General features: G+C 46.4%; 2 protein-coding genes across 4 annotated transcripts; one reads left to right on the top strand and one right to left on the bottom strand.

Annotated features, from left to right (window-relative positions):
• Window positions 1–1,856: 1,856 nt before the first annotated feature.
• On the bottom strand, window positions 1,857–6,359 carry LOC118233362 (glutathione S-transferase A-like). 3 transcript variants are annotated; one of them, XM_035429008.1, is made up of 7 exons: window positions 5,880–6,359; window positions 5,049–5,114; window positions 4,469–4,574; window positions 3,825–3,943; window positions 2,758–2,846; window positions 2,239–2,418; window positions 1,857–2,078 (listed from the first exon to the last, which is right to left on the bottom strand). In XM_035429008.1, the coding sequence occupies exons 1-6, from the start codon at window positions 6,045–6,047 to the stop codon at window positions 2,286–2,288; spliced, it is 681 nt and encodes a 226-aa protein (XP_035284899.1). In that variant the 5' UTR covers window positions 6,048–6,359; the 3' UTR covers window positions 1,857–2,078; window positions 2,239–2,285. The 3 variants fall into 3 exon arrangements, with proteins under 3 accessions (XP_035284899.1, XP_035284900.1, XP_035284898.1); XM_035429009.1 differs by having other exon boundaries at window positions 1,857–2,077; window positions 2,270–2,418; XM_035429007.1 differs by having other exon boundaries at window positions 1,857–2,418; window positions 5,880–6,358.
• Window positions 6,360–11,629: 5,270 nt separating this feature from the next.
• On the top strand, window positions 11,630–19,343 carry LOC118233684 (sodium-dependent neutral amino acid transporter B(0)AT1-like). Its single transcript, XM_035429533.1, has 12 exons — window positions 11,630–11,903; window positions 12,919–13,059; window positions 13,433–13,570; window positions 13,796–13,977; window positions 14,093–14,203; window positions 14,646–14,758; window positions 15,341–15,469; window positions 15,913–16,069; window positions 17,052–17,256; window positions 17,656–17,815; window positions 18,069–18,231; window positions 18,467–19,343. The coding sequence occupies exons 1-12, from the start codon at window positions 11,705–11,707 to the stop codon at window positions 18,662–18,664; spliced, it is 1,896 nt and encodes a 631-aa protein (XP_035285424.1). The 5' UTR covers window positions 11,630–11,704; the 3' UTR covers window positions 18,665–19,343.
• The last annotated feature ends 2,177 nt before the right edge of the window (window positions 19,344–21,520 follow it).

Raw genomic sequence — 21,520 nt, 5'->3', positions numbered from 1 at the left:
ATTGTGGATGGCCACTAGCCTAGATAAAAATGCCCATTCTGTTTGCAGCATAGAACTTTGATTTCACTGACTAGTCGTTTCCTTTACTACACATGATTGAAAAGTGATCGCTATATTCTGTAGTCGCCCCCACCGAGTCAGCGCACAGCAGGCAGCGGGCTGAAGAGCTGACTGTTCCCGGCTATCACTCAGGGAAACTCTCGCATTGAGGAGGAGGTGCGGGAGCTAGCAAGACACAAGCCTGGTGTGGCAGCTGGATTTCTTTAAAACCCCCGCAACCTATACATCAAAATGAAGCTTAGAACATGTAGTTTTTAGCTGTATGTGTTAATTTCCTCCATTAAAAAACGCAGTCGAAATATTTAAAAACCGACGTTTTACCGTGTATGTCAGTCAATATTTATCCGTTTAAGATGTAGCATGCTGTATGTATCAGTCATAGGCTATAATGAACATGAAATTAATTCATGGTAACAGTTGCCACCATTGGAAAATATGTGACCACCAGATGGTTTGCAGTCTATCCAAACTTAGTTCAGTAGGAGAAAAAATAAATAAATAAAACAGGCAAGATAGTTCATGTAGGCTATTACTGTTATGCAGGGTACACGGTAGGCAATTTCATTAACATGTAATTTCATCTATGCAACATTTTAAAGAGAGATGAATAAACAGCCCCCACGAACGCCGGCTATTATTAACAGCAACTTAGACTGCTTGAGCAAAATCAGCTGCAGCAACTTTAAACTAATCATTAGTAATTTTCCTTTAGTATCAAGCGTGTATCAAGTGCCAGCGATCGGACTAATCAAATGGCAAGTAGCTTAACACACAGCATCTTCATACCGTGTTAGGGGGATTAAATCATAAATTCAATTTATCAATTTAAAATCAGTTTTAATCACCAAGTAGCTAGTCTACACTTAACAAACAAGATACACCAGTCTGTTATCTACCTTGTTAGCTTTCAGAATAACCAGCAAAAACAAAACCTACACTTCAATTTTGTTTACATTCTAAGCATTGCAGATATTTACCATGAATTCGAGTGCGGAGAAGGAAGTGCACATATCCACAAATAATTTTGATTAAAAATGCGCACAATTTCATACTGCAAATGAAAATAAATGTAGGCTATAAGGCCTAGGCTACTCGCTAAAACTGCCTATTTGAGGAGAGCTGGCTATATGATAGTATTGCTATTGAGTAGCCTATTTTGTGCATTGGGTATTTTGGTGGTCAGGTGGATATACCCACCACTTTATCAGCAGGATAACCATCTCCATCTCAGCTTACTCAGTGGGCAGAACGAGCCATCCGTTCTGCAAGGTTCAACTGAACAGTCCACTATTTTTTTGTAGTGCAAAGTGGATGTGCTCTGGGGATACGGACCTTGGCAGAGGGGTAAAGAAGTAAATGTATGCAATCTGCATGATTATAAAGGGCGTGATTACTTGCATACTAGTTCAGTTCAGTCCCGTTTTTTGTTCTGAAGCGCTCACGTAACGTCGTGGTGCTAGACCATGCCCCTGACGAGTCGTGAGCATTCTGGCCATGAACTAGCAGGCGATTCCCTTTCATAATCGTGGGACAGTGCGCCGGCGAGCCGCACTGGACGTGGCAAACGAGCGCACACTTCTCAGGAGGCGGGGTCTCCGGGCGACGTCTGCGCTGACGCTTACGCCCGGATCGCGTTTCCCGCCATTCGGGCTCGTTTGCAAAAGCGTCACAGCGTGTCTGGCGCGTGCACGCGTGTGTGTGGCTGGTGTGTATGAGGACACGCCGCAGTACATACGCCTGTGTGTAAATGGTTCACATACACGTGTGCATGCACGGATGAACACGAACAGAATGAAAGAGACAATTATCTTTTTTATTAAAGCAGTTTACTCAGAACATTTATGCTGTACATTGGACACACTAAACAGCACACAGCTGTAGGCCTAGCACTCATTGTTAAGACCCTGTGTGCAGGTACTGAGCATATGGTGAGTTTAGGGTTAGGGCTGCAGAGAGATGCACTTCACGCTGCATTCTATACGGCTACGAACAGGCGGGCAGACAGAGGGACGGGCAGGTGGACAGACTGGCAGACAGAGGGACGGGCAAGCGGGCAGACTGGCAGACAGAGGGACGGGCAGGCGGGCAGACTGGCAGACAGAGGGACGGGCAGGCGGGCAGACTGGCAGACAGAGGGACGGGCAGGCGGGCAGACTGGCAGACAGAGGGACGGGCAGGCGGGCAGACTGGCAGACAGAGGGACGGGCAGGCGGGCAGACGGCGGCTCAGAGATCCTTCAGAGTGTCCATGCCCTGGGGGTTCTCCAGCCAGTGGGGGGGCCAGGAGGCCTTGATGCTGGGGCGGTCCTTCAGCAGGGAGTAGTACTGCCCCAGGCGGGGGTACCTCTCCAGAGACAGCCTGCACAGGGAGACAGCAGCAGGGCCAGGGCCAGCACCAGCCTGCACTCAGTGAGATACACTACAGCAGGGAAACACAGCCTGACCCTCCAGGACTGCTGCTTTTCTCTTCTAACCGACGGTTCATTGGCTGATGCAGGTCACCCGACTGGTCAGGGATGTCACCGATTGGCCGGATCCTACTCATCTGGCGAACCAGGTCTAAATCAGCCCCCCCCCCCCCCCCCCGATTACAGAGGAAAAACAGCAGCACTACTAACCTCTGGGGTCATTATGTAAACCCCCCCCACCCCACCCCCCCACTCCATCATCCAATACAAAGCAGAATGCGAGTACTCACCCAAAGCGTACTGCGTAGGCGATGACAGGGAAGACAATGACGTCAGCCAATGAGAAGGACTTCCCGGCCAAGAACGAACCCTCCCCTACCTGGAAAAAGGAAGAAACGCCTGCTCAAAATAGCCCACTTTGTTTTGTTTTTTAGAAATACTATTTCAGTACTAGTGCACATCTCTGATTGGCCCAGACAATCGTAGAGCGTGATGAAGGAGATTTTAGATTTCTGAGGACCGGCCCGATGGATGGAGGCTGCCGGGGACTTCTGGGGTTAATGGGCTAAAACGGGGGTCCCCACACGTGCAGTCTACTTTCCCAGCACAACACGATTACATTACATCACAGGCATTTAGTAGACGGTCTGATCCAGAGCGAATTACACAACTTTTTCATGTAGCATTTACACATTGTAATATCGGTGTGTGTGTGTGTGTACAGAACCTTCTGCAACTGTGTGGGTGGGTATGTATTTATGCACATTCTGCAGGTGTGTGTCCCCGTTACAAGTGCGTGTACCTGTCGCCAGTGTGTGCACCTATCGCAGGTGTGTGTACCTGTCACAAGTGTGTGTACCTGTCTCAGGTGAATGGGTACCTGTCTCAGGTGTGTGTTTATCTGTCTCAGGTGTGTGTGTGCGTGTGTACCTGTCTCAGGTGTGTGTTCGTACCTGTCTCAGGAGAGTGTGTACCTGTCTCAGGTGTGTGTACCTGTCTCAGGTGTGCATACCTGTCTCAGGTGTGTTTATCTGTCTCAGGTGAGTGTGTACCTGTCTCAGGTGAGTGTGTACCTGTCTCAGGTGTGTGTACCTGTGTCAGGTGTGCGTACCTGTCTCAGGTGTGTTTATCTGTCTCAGGTGAGTGTGTACCTGTCTCAGGTGTGTGTACCTGTGTCTGGTGTGCATACCTGTCTCAGGTGTGTGTACCTGTCTCAGGTGAATGGGTACCTGTCTCAGGTGTGTGTACCTGTCACAGGTGTGTGTTTATCTGTCTCAGGTGTGTGTGTGCGTGTGTACCTGTCTCAGGAGAGTGTGTACCTGTCTCAGGTGTGTGTACCTGTCTCAGGTGTGCGTACCTGTTGCAGACATTGTTCCCACAGCTTCAGTTCTGTAGTCAGAGCCTCTTTGTTCCTCTGCACTGCAGAATCATGCCTCTCTGCCTCAGGAACACGCCATGTGTAGTAGATGACATCACCTGCAGGATAAAGATGGCATCTTTTTCATCATCCATCCATCCATCCACCTACAGGTGAGGGGTGGGTGTTAAAGGTGAAGGGGGCATTACAGATGGGGGGTTTTACAGGTGAAGGGGGAGTGTTACAGGTGGGGGGGGCGTTACAGGTGAAGGGGGAGTGTTACAGGTGGGGGGGGCGTTACAGGTGAAGGGGAAGTGTTACATGTGGGGGGGGCGTTACAGGTGAAGGGGGAGTGTTACAGGTGGGGGGGGCGTTACAGGTGAAGGGGAAGTGTTACAGGTGGGGGGGGCATTACACGTGAAGGGGAAGTGTTATATGTGGGGGGGGCGTTACAGGTGAAGGGGGAGTGTTACAGGTGGGGGGAGTGTTACAGGTGGGGGGGGCGTTACAGGTGAAGGGGAAGTGTTACAGGTGGGGGGGGGGCGTTCCAGGTGAAGGGGGAGTGTTACAGGTGGGGGGGGGGGGGGCGTTACAGGTGAAGGGGGAGTGTTACAGGTGGGGGTGGGGGGTGGGGGTGTGCTTACTGAGTTTCTGCAGGAGAGTCTGGGCCTCAAACATGCGCTGGTACATCCGAGCCTGCTCCTCCGCCCCGCCCAACAGCAGCGGCGTTCCCTGTGATCGGAACTGGCTCTGCAACCAACCGGAATGCTTAAGGTTCAACAACCGGCCAATATTCACCCAAAGCATGTTTACTGAACACTTTACAATATTTAATGACCGTATTTACGCAGCTGTCACCAGTATGTGTTCTGAATGCTGTTCTAATTGGGTGCAGTCCTGCGTGTGTCCTTTAGGGGGCAGCACACGCACGCTCTTAAAAGGCGCACCATCCATTCTTTCTGTGGACAGCGTCTCTTTAGTAACACTGAGCCCCACCTGCCGAAATTTCCAAGGTAACAGGAGTGAAACCTGAACCCAAAAATTGTGTCACTGTCAAAATTACGGACTGAACGGCATTTATGATGATATTTAAATACTCCATTTGACTCATTATTGAGAGTTACATGGGGTGAAAACTTTTGGCAGTCACTCCACACGGGCGTGTAATAGCCTACCAGTAAAACCGGCTCTCTGTCCGGTAAAAAAAGGTCGCAAGTACCTTACCTCCAGGTACAGGCACGCAGCGTAAGACTCGTTCACTACGTTGTTTCCGTGCTTGAAGGCGGGCAGCTAAAGGAATAAATTAAAAAAACACGGGTAAGCATGACACAGCAGTTTATAAAATCAAAAAAACAACAAAAAAACTGGAACGGTGAACAGCAGTCCCCAAGTGCAACCCAGCCAAAGATAACATGGAAACGTTAACTTTAAGTCAATAGAGAACCGTTTTTGCCCGTCTAAGTGCAACCCTCGAGGAGCATGCTCGTCCGGTCCTGAGACCGAACAATCATTACGTGATATTAATACCGTCGTGAATACTAAAGAATCACGCGAGCGTTAAGCAAAACACCTTGTTAGCAAGTTATAAAACTGACTAACAAGTCCAATCGTCAAGGGAACTTCCGAACAAGTGTCACCTAGGCTACTGTACAAACAGACCTATGCAACAGCTCTGTGGAATAACACTAGTTTGATACATTTTTTAAAATGCATTTTTAACCAAATTGACTTATTGCCACGTTTGAATTTTCAGCACGGTATTTTACTCACCGCCCACAGCAGTACGAACAAATTATTCAAATATAAATTGTTTAGCGAGTGAGCAAAATAGCTCACTTATGACAAGGCTGGAGATGCTGCAATGACTGTCATTCAAACCAGAGTACGAGTTCCCTTTGCATAATTTCTCTCGTTGCACCTAAAGACTGAACAGTGGACTGGCGATGCTTCGGCAGAAAGTTATCTGCGAAGCCATTCCAAAACACGCTCCGCACCGTCCGCCATTTAAACACAAGATGCGTGCAGCACGTCAGCTAGCCGTTAGCGCTTCGCTACCTGTCCCCGCGGGTTGATGTCCATGACTTCTTTGGACTTGTGCTCCTGCTTCTCGAAGGAGAGAAGTTTGCCGTTGTATCCTTGCAAACCCTTCTCTTCCAGGGCGATCATAACGCGCCAGCACGGGGGCGAGCCGGAGCCCCAGTACAGGGTAATGTTTTTCGCCATGGCTGAACTCTGAATGCGAATTTCGGTCAAACGGAGGTCGCTGAGAGCTCTGCACAGATATTCTGCGTGTTAATATGGAGCTTGAGATTTAATGTTGACCTGCGAACAAGATCTAGCGGCTCCCACGCGCTCACACACCCGCTCCCTAAAGCAGAGGAAGCAACCTGCTTACGTCACCAGCGTGAGGAATTCGTGCGCAGTTGCTCTCAGATGATCTCGGATTGCTACTTTAATGAACGTCTTGAAATACGACGCTGGAGTTGTAACGATGTAATGTGCTTCTAAAAGTGAGATACGGCTCAAGAGAGAAATTTAACAATGGTGGTAATGTGAAAATAAAAATAAGAAATGATGTTCACTTCACATGTCTTTTTTAGGCTGTACTATCAGATACCGAAGTGTCACGCATTTTGTTTTCTCCTCAAAATCTAATAGTCTCAACATTGCATCACGTGCGTGAGAGAGAACAGGAACCAATGAACATCTGCCATGGTGTGAATTAAATATCACGGCAACGTATGCATATAAAACTCCAAATTGTCTATATTAGCAAATACAGTAATAAAAGCCTATTGAAAAATGGACATATTGCATGGCAATTTGGCCTCAAAATTGAAAGATCTCCGACTTTTGACACTTCAAACCTTCTATGTAATCCATTACAAGATAATATATTAAAAAAAATGAACATTTCGATTAGAATTTCTCCCCAAATTTGAAAGGTCCCAAAGTTTTGGCACTTGTTCGTAGCAGATAGGCTCCTGTTCAATGTTCAACCCAGTTTCTGTGGAATTTTACTGTAATATGAATTTTTAAATTTTTCATAATTTTAAATTCGCTTGTATTCGAATAAATGGGATTATTCAAAAATGCTACAGTAAAATTCCACAGATACTGGGTAGGACGTAGAACAGGACCCCTTCTGCCCGGACCAAGCATAAAAAGTTTGAGACCTTTCTCATTTGGGGCATTTGACACCTTCCTCTCTAGTGACATCTCCTGGTCAATACATATGCGTGTAATAAGTCTTCACTGCCGTGATAAATTGAAATTAATTTGACTCTTGACTGTAGAATTCTGTTGTTGAATATTAATGATATTGTCGTGCATTCTCAAAGCACCCTCCAACGTGCTCTATTCATAAAACGTGTTGTGCACATTAAACACATTGTCATAATGATGATAAGATGTCAATAATCATTATTAAAGTGAAATGAAAATGTGTTGTCATAGATTTTACCTGGAGTGTGTTCCATCTTAATCTAACTTCTTATTCTCCCTTCGCATGGTCATACATATACCACCTGATTATATGCTTATAGAAAATGTACTTTTTACTACAAATTTTACTCCATTTACAAAGTATATCCCTCAAGTCACGTTTATATATTTGTGACCTTCTCAGACACCTGTGCCAAGCCTCTTGTCTTCCTCTTGTACCAAAGATTGTTTCAGGTGAAACTTGGCGGTATGCCCAGATCGCTATCGTTATCGACTCCCTCAGCTCATCCACATTCTTTCTTCCTCCTCGAAGGTTGTTCCTTCTCAGTACCTTTCCATTTTGCACATTTAGGTACATACATAGTTTTGTTATAAACACATGAACATACATTTTCATGTCATTGAACACAGTAAGAAACCTTGTTTTCTATCACAGTGGTAAAACAAAAGTAAACAGCTTCCTGTGTGTTCGAGCTCAAACTTTGACTCGCTGTACGTGTTACATTTTTGTCGCCATTTTGGCTCATTTTCCTGAAGAGTGACAGTCAGTTCCGGAGTTGTCTGTGGCTATTATTTAAAATAAATCTGAGGCTACCATGTGATATAAACCACGCAGTCTATAAGTGGCGCTGAGCCACATTTCATTAGGCCGTAGGTGTCGTGTCTCATGGTTTGGCTGAAATATCCAATATGGCTCCCGCGTTTGGTCGCGGTAATAAACGGTGTTGCTGACTGTAAGCGTTCTCTGTAGTGTCCTGGGTGGGGCTGTCTGACCCCCCCAGGGCTTATCAGTTTATCTCATGCGTGTCTCAGCCAGGTGAAGTCACATCAAACTGGCATCTGCCCAGAGCACAGAGCCACTGCGTGCTCCGCATGCCCGACGATGAAGACCGTCCTCCTCATCATCATTATCATCATCATCTGTCCTGAGACAACATCATCACTTTGCCCCCCCTGTGATATCAGTTACCGTAAAATTGGAAGAATGCGGAGAAGTTTCAGAAGACACCTCGGGCAAATCTAGCTTTGTCCTGGACTAAACTCAGTTTCGTATTGAGAATCTCTGCTCAAAGTTGAAATTAGTCTAAGAATGGGCTTAATCTGTGTCCCCATATTGCATATTTAGGGGTTATTGCATGTGCCTGGTCTCGCAGAACAACAGGCTTGTGAAGTGTGTGAAGCTTCGGTTCAGAACGCTGTTTGTGTGTTTTGGCACTGGCTGCCGTACCCGATAAAGGACATAAACTTTGCCCTTCAGCATTTACAGGCACAATTTGGCATTGAATTCTGCATGTAAGGTTGGGTTGTTCTAAATCCCCACACCCCACTCTTAATGAACATCTCTCTGTTCGCACCTCTTCACCTCTAATAAACATCATCATTCACACCTTCACTCCTTTCTCTGTTCTTATATGCTGTAAATTACATTACATTAAATTACATTTACATTACAGTACATTACAGTGCATTTATTTGGCAGATACTTTTATCCAAAGCAACGTACAATAAGTGCATACCAAAGGTCATTGGAAAAACTACAAAACACAGGTCCAATAAGGTACGATACTCATTTTGTAACGGTTACTCATAGCCATGAACACATTAAGTTCAGTTCACACAGTAAACATTACTCTGACCTAACCTATGCCAAGTCAGACTAGGAGGCATGACAAGCTACAACATCAAGATAATGATACATAGCACAATATGAGTGCTGGATGGAGGTACATGTAAAATGAAAAGTGACACAGGAGGTACATGTGTAGCATGAAAGAGGGGGATTTAAGTGATAAAAATGATCCCAGATTGGGAGTGCCCCCCAGAGTGGTGATAGTTAGTTAGTCCAGTTCTCGATTCACACCTCTTCCCTCCTAATAAACTTTTCTGAAAACACTTCATCGCTTCTAGTGACCTTGTCCTGTCACAGCTGTGGGCGGTTACCGTGAGAGAGGAGCTTCTGCTCAAAAGAATCAAGTTTCAATCCTGTTTTGCGGTTCGTTCCAGGTACGAGGGGCACGTAATTTAAAGCCGGTTTTTCCGAGGTCCGTGCGGGCTCGAGGTCTGTGGAGCGTTCGGCCGTCCCGATAGCGTGTGTGGTGGCTTCCGGCATTCCAGACCAAGACAGATGACAGATAAGGGGAGCTTCATAAACAAACAAAAAAAAAAAAACCGTGCTGATTTCTCCTTGTGGAAAGAGAGGGCCAAACTACTTTTTTTAATATAAAATGCAGCGATGATGTGAGCTGTAATTGTGGGCAGTTATAAATCTAAGAGCTGTATGCTAGGCAGCATCTAAAGTCTCCAGGGTAGAAGCAGCAGCATGTCTATAAACAAGGGCAGAAATAAACAGACTCCACTAACCTCTTCCAGGTGAATGTGGGAAACCAGGCTTTGTCTCTGAATAAGTACCCAGGTTTCTTCCTCGAATTTTTAAGAAGGCTGCACAATACGGGTTTTAAAAATGAGATTCTCATCTGCCCATATGCCCACCAATTTTAGTGGGGGGGGGGGGGGTCTCTGTCAAATTTAAGAGTATGAATTTGGAGGTTGTCATAGTCAGTTTTCCCTTGTTAATGAAAGTGTTCGCTTGTCACCATAATAAAAATTCATGAATCAACCCCTGAATATTTTTTTGATGGAAAGATAATCAGTGAACAGCTTGTAAAGATGAGTCTGTCCATTCTCCTCTCTCAGTTACGAGGCGTATTTGGTCACAAAACTGATGTTTTTTTGTTTATCGCACCGTTCTCTGTGAACTCCAGACTCTCAGGAGGGCAGAGATTTCTGAGATGCAGGAACCGCCATGTCTGGCGCCAACAATCATGCCTCGGTCGAAGCCGCTTAGGTCACGCATCGTCCCCATCTTAACGTTTGATCGAACAAACAGCTAAACCTCTCCACTGTGTCTTCATGCTTTATATGCTGGTTTGCTGCCACATGATTGGCTGTTCAGAGGGGCAGGCTATTTGCAATAACGAGCAGGCGTACCTAATAAAGTGGCCACACCGACTGCTTTACGGGGCTGTTCTGGAACTAAGAGAATGTTGGTATCGCTGTATCTGCTGCGTAATGAAATGCTGTCTAGTGCCAAATAAAATCTGATGAAAGTGCTGGTCATTGATGCATTGTGCTGTATATATTTTTTTATTACAGCACAGTGTCCAGAGATATGACGAGAACATCCCATAATCTCTTTCAGTTTATCGAGATAAGCTGGTTTTACAGCCGACGCAGTTGAGCATGGCAAGCATTTTCCCTCAGTGTAAATCACACTCTGCTCTTTTCCTCCCAAACAGCAGAGCCTGGGTGTGCATATTTAACACTAGCTAAGATTGCAGAAGGCCTCAGTGATGGTTAAGTGTGATGGACAGATCAAGGATAGCGGCTAGCATTTAGTGCCTCTGTTCAGAGATGAAAAACATTCACTTTAATTACCAACAGCAGTGTGCTGTTTGGTGGATATGTGTCAGAGGCTGGATGTTTACAAAGAAAGAGTGAATAATCTCCAAAACAGGAATGTATTTTCATATCTGTTCCAGTGTCAGGCTGCTCATTCTGCTGTTCTAGTGTCAGGCTGCTTATTCTGCTGTTCCAATGGCAGGCTGCTCATTCTGCTGTTCCAGTGTCAGGCTGCTCATTCTGCTGTTCTAGTGTCAGGCTGCCCATTCTGCTGTTCCAGTATCAGGCTGCTCATTCTGCTGTTCCAGTGGCAGGCTGCTCATTCTGCTGTTCCAGTGGTAGGCTGCTCATTCTTCTGTTCTAGCGTCAGGCTGCTCATTCTGCTGTTCTAGTCCTGGGCTGCTCATTCTGCTGTTCCAGTGTGTGGAGGGGCCCCACAGCCTGCTATCACAGCCATGGATGACAGTGCTCTGGTTGGGGAGCCAAGATGGATGACAGTGTTCCAGGTAGTGAGCCAAGATGGATGGCTGCTCCACTGTCCCTAGAGTCCTGGGCCTGATGCTTGGCTGTGTGAAACTGCACCCCAGCCCAGACTGCCAGCACACACCAGCCCAACCACAGTGCTGTCCCATGCAAGTCAGCTGCACATCTACCATCTATGTAGCTTGAAATATTTTTTTTTGTAAGAACTGAAGTTTCAGTAGGTATACCCCCAGATGTGCTTGGTCACTGTCATGGTTATTAACTTTATATTCAGTGCCATTTCTGTGGCTCACTGATAAGCTATCAATCTCTATGACCCGCCCACATTTCACTGATCACAGGTAGTACTCATTAAGATCAAATAAGCGATAATGTGTGTGTGTGTGTGTTTGTGTGTGTGTGAGAGAGAGGGAGGGCGTGTGGAGGGGGGGTCCAGGGTGCTAAAGGTCAGTATAAATGCAGTAGCCTCCCCCTGACAGTGACAGTGTCACACACACACACACACACACTCACACACACTCGGCCACACACCTGTGAGAGGACAAGCCGCGCAGATGAAGCTGAAGCTGCCGAACCCGGGCCTGGACGGCCGGATCCCGTCCCACCAGCAGCTGGAGAAGATGGAGCTGGAGGAGGCCGGGGACCGGCCCAAATGGGACAACAAGGCCCAGTACATGCTCACCTGCGTGGGCTTCTGCGTGGGCCTGGGAAACGTCTGGCGCTTCCCTTACCTGTGCCAGAGCCACGGTGGAGGTAGGTCGGCCTCTCTCACCTGCGCCAGGGGTAACAACCGCAGGAGCTCTCCTGAGTTCTGTACCTGCGAGACGTGAGTTCTCTCCTGAGTTCTGTACCTGTGTGATTCCCGGGCTGGGGGCAAATTCACCAGGATCTCTGCAGTTCACTTCCAAAAGTGAGCAACGTAACATTTTATTCATGAGTGTTCGGCTTGTGTAACTTCTCATGTCCTCCCGTTGCCGTGGATACGGAGAATGCAGATTCTGGTGTCTTCCTCTTTGGTGGATTAGCTCTGGTGTTGAGGATAGGATGCTTACATTTCAGCTCTTCTCCAGCAAGCGTGTAGCATTAAAACCTTTTACAGTATGATGGTGCGGTGGTGGTGACGGTGCGGCAGCCGTTTTACGACTGTGTTTCTGACCTCTTCAGACAGCATTCCAGCTGCTTTGCACATGGTTTACAGAGGAAAACATTTTAGAGATGTGTTTCTGTTGCACAAAATGCATTACAGTATTGTAAAAAAGTACACCAAGGTGTCCGCATCGATAAATAGCTCTGCACCTTAAAGGTCAGACAAGGAAACTTGATGAAATACATTTAAAGTGTGTGAAGAATGACCACAGAGGGCGCCAAAGGTATTTAGCAGACACTCTTATCCAGAGCGACCTACACAACTGTTTGCATAGCATTTACATTGCATCCATTCATACTGCTGGATATATACTGTAGCAATGCAGGTTAAGTACCTTGCTCACAGGGTACAACAGCAGTGTCCTGCCTGGGAATCGAGCCTGACACCTATAGCTCCTTACTCATTATACTACACTGCCGCCCCAAACTCATCATCATGTTGCTGATCAGTTTGTGCATATTGATCTACAGTTAGTCTCTTCCTTTACCATTGGCCACTGTGACCGAAATGACTGAGAGCAGACAGAGCTCTGAGACTAGAGACTAGTACAGAACCGATCAGCACTGTGTCTAATCAAGTTTGGTTGAGCCGTAATTCCCTGGTCCTTCCCTGTGATCCTAGGTGCTTTCATGATCCCGTTCCTGATCCTGCTGGTCTTGGAGGGAATGCCACTCTTGTACCTGGAGTTTGCGATTGGCCAACGTCTGAGGAAGGGGAGTGTTGGGGTGTGGACCTCCATACACCCCTATCTAGTCGGTGTAGGTCAGTACACCACTTTTAGAAGTATTTCACAATTGTTACATTTTATCATACACATATTGTGTACATATGCAATGAACATACACTTTTGTATTGCATCCTACTGGACTAAGTGCGTATTGCACCCTACTGGATCGAGAGTGTATTGCAGACTACTGGATCGAAAGTGTATTGCATATTCATATTCTAGGCCTGCCGTCACAACCCAGCAATGCAATTAACGTTAAAACAAGGCTGAACTCAAGAAAATGTGCATAACTTTACGGAGTGGAGAGGAGAGCTGAAAATAGGGAAATGGACACATCATAGTTAATGCACACACACTGTTGACATATTTACAATGAAATATCGAAACTGAGGGCTGTGTAATTGGCAGGAATTGCATCCATGCTGGTGTCCTTCTTGGTGGGCCTGTACTACAACACCATCATGGCCTGGGTCATGTGGTACTTCTTCAACTCCTTCCAGGAACCTCTGCCATGGAGCCAGTGTCCCATCAATGCAAACAGGACTGGTATGTCAGTCATTCGATCAATTAATCAATCAACCGTTCAATTAGACAGTCAGTGCTTCTGCAGACTGAGGTTTCATTAAAATTTTGGCAGAAAGCGCAGGTCATGCACTTATTTCAGTACAAACAGCCAGGATTTTTTTTCCAACTGGCGGCAGATAAGCTCATTTTACAGGTTTGCAAGGTGTAGTAGGTTTGGGGTTTCAGTGCAAGTGTCGCCCCCTGCAGGCCTGGTGGCGGAATGCGGCCGCAGCTCCCCGGTGGATTACTTCTGGTACAGGGAGACGCTCAACACCTCAACGGCCATCGAGGATTCGGGCGGCCTGCAGTGGTGGATGGTCCTGTGTCTGGCGTGCGCCTGGACCGTGCTGTACGTCTGCTGTATCCGAGGAATAGAGACCACCGGCAAGGTACGCCCTCTAGTGGTGGCCTCTAGTGGCCCCACCTCAGTGACTCCACCCTCTCCTCTCTCTGTGACTCCACCCCCTCCTCTCTTTGTGACTCCACCCACTCCTCTCTCTCCAGGCAGTGTACATCACGTCCACCCTGCCATACTTGGTGCTCACCATCTTCCTGGTCAGAGGATTGACGCTCAAAGGTTCTGTGGATGGAATTAAGTTTCTCTTCACCCCAGATGTGAGTAAACTGACCTTAATCACATATTTATCAAGACTGACTTCATTATGACCCATAAGACCAGGCACTACTGTATTCATTGTAAAATATTTTTTGCAGACAGTTCCCATGTCCTGCCCCAACGCATGTAACACAAGAAAGCGAAGTATAAACATGAATACTACAATTGCATTGACAAACATGTGCCTGGTTTTTATCTTATTTACCCGATCCAGATAGACTAGCAAATGTTCACAAGTGAAAACAATCTTAAAGTTGTAGCCAAACCAAATCACAATGAAATGCTTCTGAAGATAAATAATAAGCTCTTGCTCTCTTCCTACTGTAACAGTTTTAATGCAGTACTTACAGGTAAATACTGCCACCTAGGGTTCAGGTATGAGCAACAAAATGTATTATGTAATGGAACACGTGTGTGTGTGCATGTGTGTGCTCCTTGTAGCTGGCAGAGCTTGCAAACCCATCCACCTGGCTGGACGCAGGTGCTCAGGTGTTCTACTCATTCTCCCTGGCTTTTGGAGGCCTCATCTCCTTCTCCAGCTACAACTCAGTGTAGTAAGTAACCATGACTACAGAGTATAACAGTGCAGTAAGTAACCATGACTACAGAGTATAACAGTGCAGTAAGTAACCATGACTACAGAGTATAACAGTGCAGTATGTAACCACGACTACAGAGTATAACAGTGCAGTAAGTAACCATGACTACAGAGTATAACAGTGCAGTAAGGGACCATGACCACAGGGTATAACAGTGCGGTAAGTAACCACGACTACAGAGTATAACAGTGCAGTAAGTAACCATGACTACAGAGTATTCCACTGCAGTAAGTAACCATGACTACAGAGTATTCCACTGCAGTATGGGACCATGACCACTGAGTATTCCAGTGCAGTATGTAACCATGACCACAGAGTATAACAGTGCAGTAAGTAACCATGACTACAGAGTATTCCACTGCAGTATGGGACCATGACCACTGAGTATTCCAGTGTAGTTAGTGACTGTGACTGTTAATATTCCAGTGTAGTAAGACACCGCGACACATGTATTTTCTTGTTCTAATAAATTATTAATAATTATTTTATTGATTCAAAAAGAGGTCTGTTAACGGTATCCCCCCATTGTCCCCCCAGTAACAACTGTGAGCAGGACGCTGTGATTATTTCAGTCATTAATGGCTTCACCTCAATCTACGCTGCCACTGTCATCTACTCCATCATCGGCTTCCGCGCCACAGAGCGGCTGGACGCCTGTGTTGACGGGTACGAGTGTGTGTGCCTCTAGCTCTAGTTATCCTGGGTGAAAGTGTGCGTGTGTGTGTGCCTCTAGTTATCCTGGGTGAAAGTGTGTGTGTGTGTGTGCCTCTAGTTATCCTGGGTGAAAGTGTGTGTGTGTGTGCGCCTCTAGTTATCCTGGGTGAAAGTGTGTGTGTGTGTGTGCCTCTAGTTAACCTGGGTGAAAGTGTGTGTGTGTGTGTGCCTCTAGTTAACCTGGGTGAAAGTGTGTGTGTGTGTGCGCCTCTAGTTATCCTGGGTGAAAGTGTGTGTGTGTGTGCCTCTAGTTAACCTGGGTAAGAATGTGTGTGCCTTTAGTTATCGTGGGTGAAAATGTGTATACCTTTAGTTATCTTGGGTAAAAGTGTGTGTGCCTTTAGTTATCCTGGGTGGGGGTCTGCCAATGTTTACTGGTTTTTCCTTTTCTCTAGAAACATCCTGGCTCTGATGAACACTTTTGACCTTACTGAAGGCAACATCACCGAGAGTAACTATGCAGAAGTTCTTCAGAGCCTCAACAGCACGTCTCCTGAGATCATTCAGGGGCTGAGTCTGAAGACCTGCGATCTGAACACCTTCCTCAGCGAGGTCTGTCCTGACACGCATTTAAGCTAACACTCTGAACTCAACACAGCTCCTACCTGAACTAATACAGTCACTCAACACAGCTTGTATATATACTAACACTCTAAACTCAACACAGCCACTCAACACAGCTTAGCATGCCTTTGTGTTCATGTAGAGTGCATTAGCTTAGCGTGCCTTCATGCTCATAGCTCGGTGACATAGCTCAGGAGGTAAGACCGATTGTCTGGCAGTTGGAGGGTTGCCGGTTCAAACCCCGCCCTGGGCGTGTCGAAGTGTCCTTGAGCAAGACACCTAACCCCTAACTGCTCTGGCGAATGAGAGGCATCAATTGTAAAGCACTTTGGATAAAATAAATGCATATATAAATGCTATATAAATGCAGTCCATTTACCAGTCCATTTATGTAAAGTGCATTAGCTTAGCGTACCTTTGTGCTCATATAAAGTGCATTAGCTTAGCGTGCCTTCGTGCTCATGTAAAGTGCATTAGCTTAGCGTGCCTTCGTTCTCATGTAAAGTGCATTAGCTTAGCGTACCTTTGTTCTGATGTAAAGTGCATTAGCTTAGCGTACCTTTGTTCTCATGTAAAGTGCATTAGCTTAGCGTGCCTTCGTGCTCATGTAAAGTGCATTAGCTTAGCGTGCCTTCGTGCTCATGTAAAGTGCATTAGCTTAGCGTACCTTTGTTCTGATGTAAAGTGCATTAGCTTAGCGTACCTTTGTTCTGATGTAAAGTGCATTAGCTTAGCGTACCTTTGTGCTCATGTAAAGTGCATTAGCTTAGCGTACCTTTGTGCTCATGTAAAGTGCATTAGCTTAGCGTACCTTTGTGCTCATGTAAAGTGCATTAGCTTAGCGTACCTTTGTGCTCATGTAAAGTGCATTAGCTTAGCGTGCCTTTGTGCTCATGTAAAGTGCATTAGCTTAGCGTACCTTTGTGCTCATGTAAAGTGCATTAGCTTAGCGTGTGCTTCTGTCCCACAGGGTGTAGAGGGGACTGGCCTGGCCTTCATCGTGTTCACAGAGGCTATCACTAAGATGCCCGTGTCTCCCCTCTGGTCTATACTGTTCTTCATCATGCTGTTTTGCCTGGGGCTGTCCTCCATGTTCGGGAATATGGAGGGGGTGTTAGTGCCCCTGCAGGACCTCAAACTTCTTCCAAAAAAGTGGCCCAAAGAAGCCATCACTGGTGAGTGAAGAAAATAAAAGGGCCATGTCTGTACAAGCTTCATCAATCCCCACCATACACTCATCCCCGCTATATTTATCCCACCCAGAATCATTTGCAACACATACTCACCCCAACACACACTCATCCCCACCACACTCATGTCCACTCTTTGATGCACAAAGGAGTCCCTCAAACACTTGCTAATTTCTACCACGTTCTGTGTACATTGTTGTGGTCATAGAACCTGTGCATATTGGTGGTAATGGAACCTGTATACATCGGTGTGGTGATGGACCCTGTGTATTTTGATGAGCTAATGGAACCTGTGTGTATTGGTGAGCTAATAGAACCTGTGCATATTAGTGGTAATGGAACCTGTGTATATTGGCGGTAATGGAATCTGTGTCTGTTTTTCAGGTTCCATATGTCTATTCTCCTTCATCTTTGCGCTGATCTTTGTACAAGGATCAGGTAACTACTGGCTGGCCCTGTTTGACAACTTTGCTGGCTCCATCCCCCTGCTTATCATTGCCTTCTGCGAGATGGTGGGCGTGGTTTACCTGTATGGGATAGACAGGTAAGTCCCCAATGCTATCTGCAACCAGTGCGTGATTGTTACTGAGCCAACATTGTTAACATGATCAAACCTGCATGATATGACCTGCTAGAGCAGGCACCTTGGTGCTGATTCCACTTCCTGTGTGAATATATACATATCCTGTGATAAACCCGAACCCTGTAGACCACAGTCCGTCAGCCCAAACACTAAGGGGTAAAGGGCTGTGGAAGGTGACCCCCTTCGTGCTGATTCCGCTCTCTGCTCTCTTCAGGTTTAACAGGGATATCGAGTTCATGATCGGGCACAAGCCCAACATCTTCTGGCAGGCCACCTGGAGGGTGATCAGCCCCCTCATCATGCTGGTCATCTTCCTCTTCTACTTCGTCACCAAAGTCAGCGCAGAGCTCACCTACAACGTGTGGGACCCCAACTTCGTACGTACCGTTGCTAAGCAGCCGCGTTTGTCCCGAGGCGACACGCGATGATGTCACAAAGCGCACATGATATCTCAAAATTCGTTTTGGCTGTGCATCTGTCTTTCTACACTTGTGTGTCATCGTGTTGTGGAGGGTTAGCTTGGGGCTGAACTGATCCCTGTGTGTCAAACGGTTGCCGCGGAGAAGCTTATCATGGGTTTGATCGTTGTTTCTTTCGCGGTTCTGGCCGCAGGAGAACTTCCCCACTCTGGAGACGCTGACCTACCCGAGCTGGGTCTACACCATCATCTTCCTCCTGGCCGGGGTGCCGAGCATCCTGATCCCGCTGGCGGCGCTGTACAAGTTCATCAGGGCGCGCTGCGGCGGGCGACAGGAGGAGGAGGTCTCCGTCAGCACCATCTCCGCTGCGGTGTGGGCAAAGGGCCTCTGAAGGGCCCCGGGAGGCCCCGGGGTCATCGAGAGGCCCCTGAGCGGATGGGCCTCGCAGACGTTGCCATGACAACACCGCTGTCCAGACGTGGGTGAAATACGCATTGGTTTTGGATTCGAATGCTTCTCTACGCTCGACTGATCATGTCTGGTGTATTGGAACCAATGGAATACTCTCAATGAAAGAGCAAACCCCGCCTTCTGGTCATATTGGCAGGCTCGGTTAAACCAGGCAAGATCAACAGAGCACAGAAAAGCATTTGAATTCAAAACAAATATGTATTTGAACCAGGTCTGCTGCTGTCGGTGCGCCAAACCTCCAACAGAGCAAGAGAACTTCATTTTCTGGCAAATAACCACAAGATTCACGCAGTATAATTAATATTTATTACGGGGATAATGTCACATTAACGTTTTTGACAACAACACAGTCTATAAAAAGTTGTTTACTGAGTAAATGATAATAATTGTTATCACTTTCCCCCTAGACTTAAAATTTTTTTTTTAGTTGTATGTGCTTTGCTCTGAAGTGTTTCGTCATGTATTGATATTTATCGCGTTTATCGTGTGCCAGTATTTCTGTAATTATGTATAAATTGTAATTAGATGGACTGTATTGAAAAAAAAAACACAAAATATGGGTGAATTTGTTTTGTATTAAAGTGCTTACGATATATGCAGCCATTTTCTTCGTCTTCATTTGAAAGGAAATGTTCTCAGTGCTGCACTCTGAAAGCGTAAACATTAAAGGGCACAATTCAAAGGGCAGTGCCGGCTGTGGGCTTTCTGCAACGTTAGGAGTTATCAGCAAGGTTGGAAAATAACAGGCTATAAACCCATAAAGTCCAGACTTATAAAATCCAGATGAGAGTTTGTTTCCTCCAAAGTGTAACTATTAATAATTTTCTTCTCAACGAACCACCTTGTTCCTGAAAGGAACAAGAAGGAAGTTGTTCCAGATCAGTTGAAGCAGAAAAGGGTTTTTTTTCTTTCTTTCTGTGAATCCTTAAACCTGGATCCACCTCAGATAAAGCCAAAATAAAAGACCCAATTTATGATGAGCATGCATTTTTAAGTGCCTCATTAAGCAGTGCTAGATTGCTTCCAGATATGAGTCGAGCACACGTGTCTGGCCTCGTGGTGGAAAGCTACCATTCCTGGTGTAGCATGTTGCAGATACACGCATGGTACCATTCCTGGTGTAGCATGTTGCAGATACACACATGGTACCATTCCTGGTGTAGCATGTTGCAGAACACACGCATGGTACCATTCCTGGTGTAGCATGTTGCAGATACACGCATGGTACCATTCCTTGTGTAGCATGTTGCAGATACACGCATGGTACCATTCCTGGTGTAGCATGTTGCAGATACACGCATGGTACCATTCCTGGTGTAGCATGTTGCAGATACACGCATGGCACATCTATTTGATCAGACGGATTTGGTGAATTGTGGTAAAAACAGAGGTCAAAGGTCAAAGCTGAGTCTCCCCGGGCCTCTTGTCTCTGTAAGATCAGGTCTCAAGGTCCCAGGTAGTAATCTAATCGCGGCAGCACACCGCGGCTGTGTTCACTGAATACTGCCGTGGTTATGAGTGTAACATTACAAACTATGGGACGAACCTGTTAGCATTCAGGGACAGCCGCATCAGTGTCTGTACTGTAATGTCACCTGCACACCATCACTGACACTGCAGGTGAGAGGAAGAAAGGAAACTAGAATCAGTGGTGATACACAGATGCCAGTGGTGTTACACAGATGCCAGTGGTGTTACACAGATGCCAGTGGTGTTACACAGACTCCAGTGGTAATACACAGACTCCAGTAGCGATACACAGACTCCAGTGGTGTTACACAGACGCCAGTGGTGTTACACAGATGCCAGTGGAGATACACAGATGCCAGTAGAGATACACAGATGCCAGTGGAGATACACAGATGCCAGTGGAGATACACAGACGCACAGGACAGTTAGCTCAGCTCTGTATCCCAAACCCTAACTCCACACACAGAGCTCCATTACTAAAGCAGGCCGGTGTTTCATTACATTACTGGCTCACGGCTGTGTTTGTTCACCACGAAAAAGGAACAACCGCGATTCTTAAAGGATGCAAAAGCAGTCAATGCAAGAGGAAAGTTTAGCCATTAACCACTCAGGCCATTGAGGGCCATTGGCTTGGTGCACAACGTGAGTGCAGACCACACACCTCTTACTGCCGATCCTGAGGTAAAGGTCTGTCATGACTGACTGAAAATGTGCTTGAATCTCGGCTGTTTGGAAACTAAAGAATCACACATTTTTTTTAATACAAGCTAGCACTTTTATCTACATGCATGTTGCTAAAAACTTTTCCAGCAAGTCCGATTTTATCTTTTTCTTTGAAATACGCAGTGATAAACGTAGAAGGGCGGTAGCAGTGCGTGCTGACTCACAGCAAAAGAACAAAGCAGATCTTTATGGTCTCCGGTCGAGCCTTTAGTGCTCTAAAGATCCAAATCAGGCCAATATTAACTCAGGGGGTAATATAGTGTGGGACCCTGGTTCAATCCGACTGGGAGATAATTTATTAATTATTAAAGCATTTTGCTCTTCCATTCTGCTGACCAGGAACAATGCGTAACTCTCTGTTCAGACAAATCCACAGATATCTACACGGCATGTGAGGGTGTGTGTGTGAGGAGGTGTGTGTAGAGGTGGGAGGGTTTGTGTGTGTGTGTGTGTGTGTGTGTGATGTGTGTGTGTGAGTGAGAGCGAGAGAGAGAGGGTCGGATGAGGTGGGAGGGGTTGTGTGTGTGTGTGTGTGTGTGTGTGTGAGAGAGAGAGAGAGAGAGAGAGGGTCTGATGAGGTGGG

Source organism: Anguilla anguilla, chromosome 8, assembly GCF_013347855.1.
Source record: "Anguilla anguilla isolate fAngAng1 chromosome 8, fAngAng1.pri, whole genome shotgun sequence".
Taxonomy (NCBI): Eukaryota; Metazoa; Chordata; class Actinopteri; order Anguilliformes; family Anguillidae; genus Anguilla; species Anguilla anguilla.
The sequence above is the reverse complement of the archived record's forward strand: the minus strand, read 5'-3'. Positions and strand labels throughout refer to the sequence as shown.

Bases quoted from the DNA above. Each gene is read 5' to 3' on its own strand.
- LOC118233362 (XM_035429008.1), bottom strand. From the start codon at position 6,047: ATGGCGAAAAACATTACCCTGTACTGGGGCTCCGGCTCGCCCCCGTGC. The intron at 5,115-5,879 runs GTAGCGAAGCGC...TTATTCCTTTAG, and splicing joins ACATCAACCCGCGGGGACAG to CTGCCCGCCTTCAAGCACGG. The intron at 2,847-3,824 runs GTACGCACACCT...TCCTTTTTCCAG, and splicing joins GGGAACAATGTCTGCAACAG to GTAGGGGAGGGTTCGTTCTT.
- LOC118233684 (XM_035429533.1), top strand. From the start codon at position 11,705: ATGAAGCTGAAGCTGCCGAACCCGGGCCTGGACGGCCGGATCCCGTCC. The intron at 16,070-17,051 runs GTCTGTCCTGAC...TCTGTCCCACAG, and splicing joins TGAACACCTTCCTCAGCGAG to GGTGTAGAGGGGACTGGCCT. The intron at 17,816-18,068 runs GTAAGTCCCCAA...TGCTCTCTTCAG, and splicing joins TACCTGTATGGGATAGACAG to GTTTAACAGGGATATCGAGT.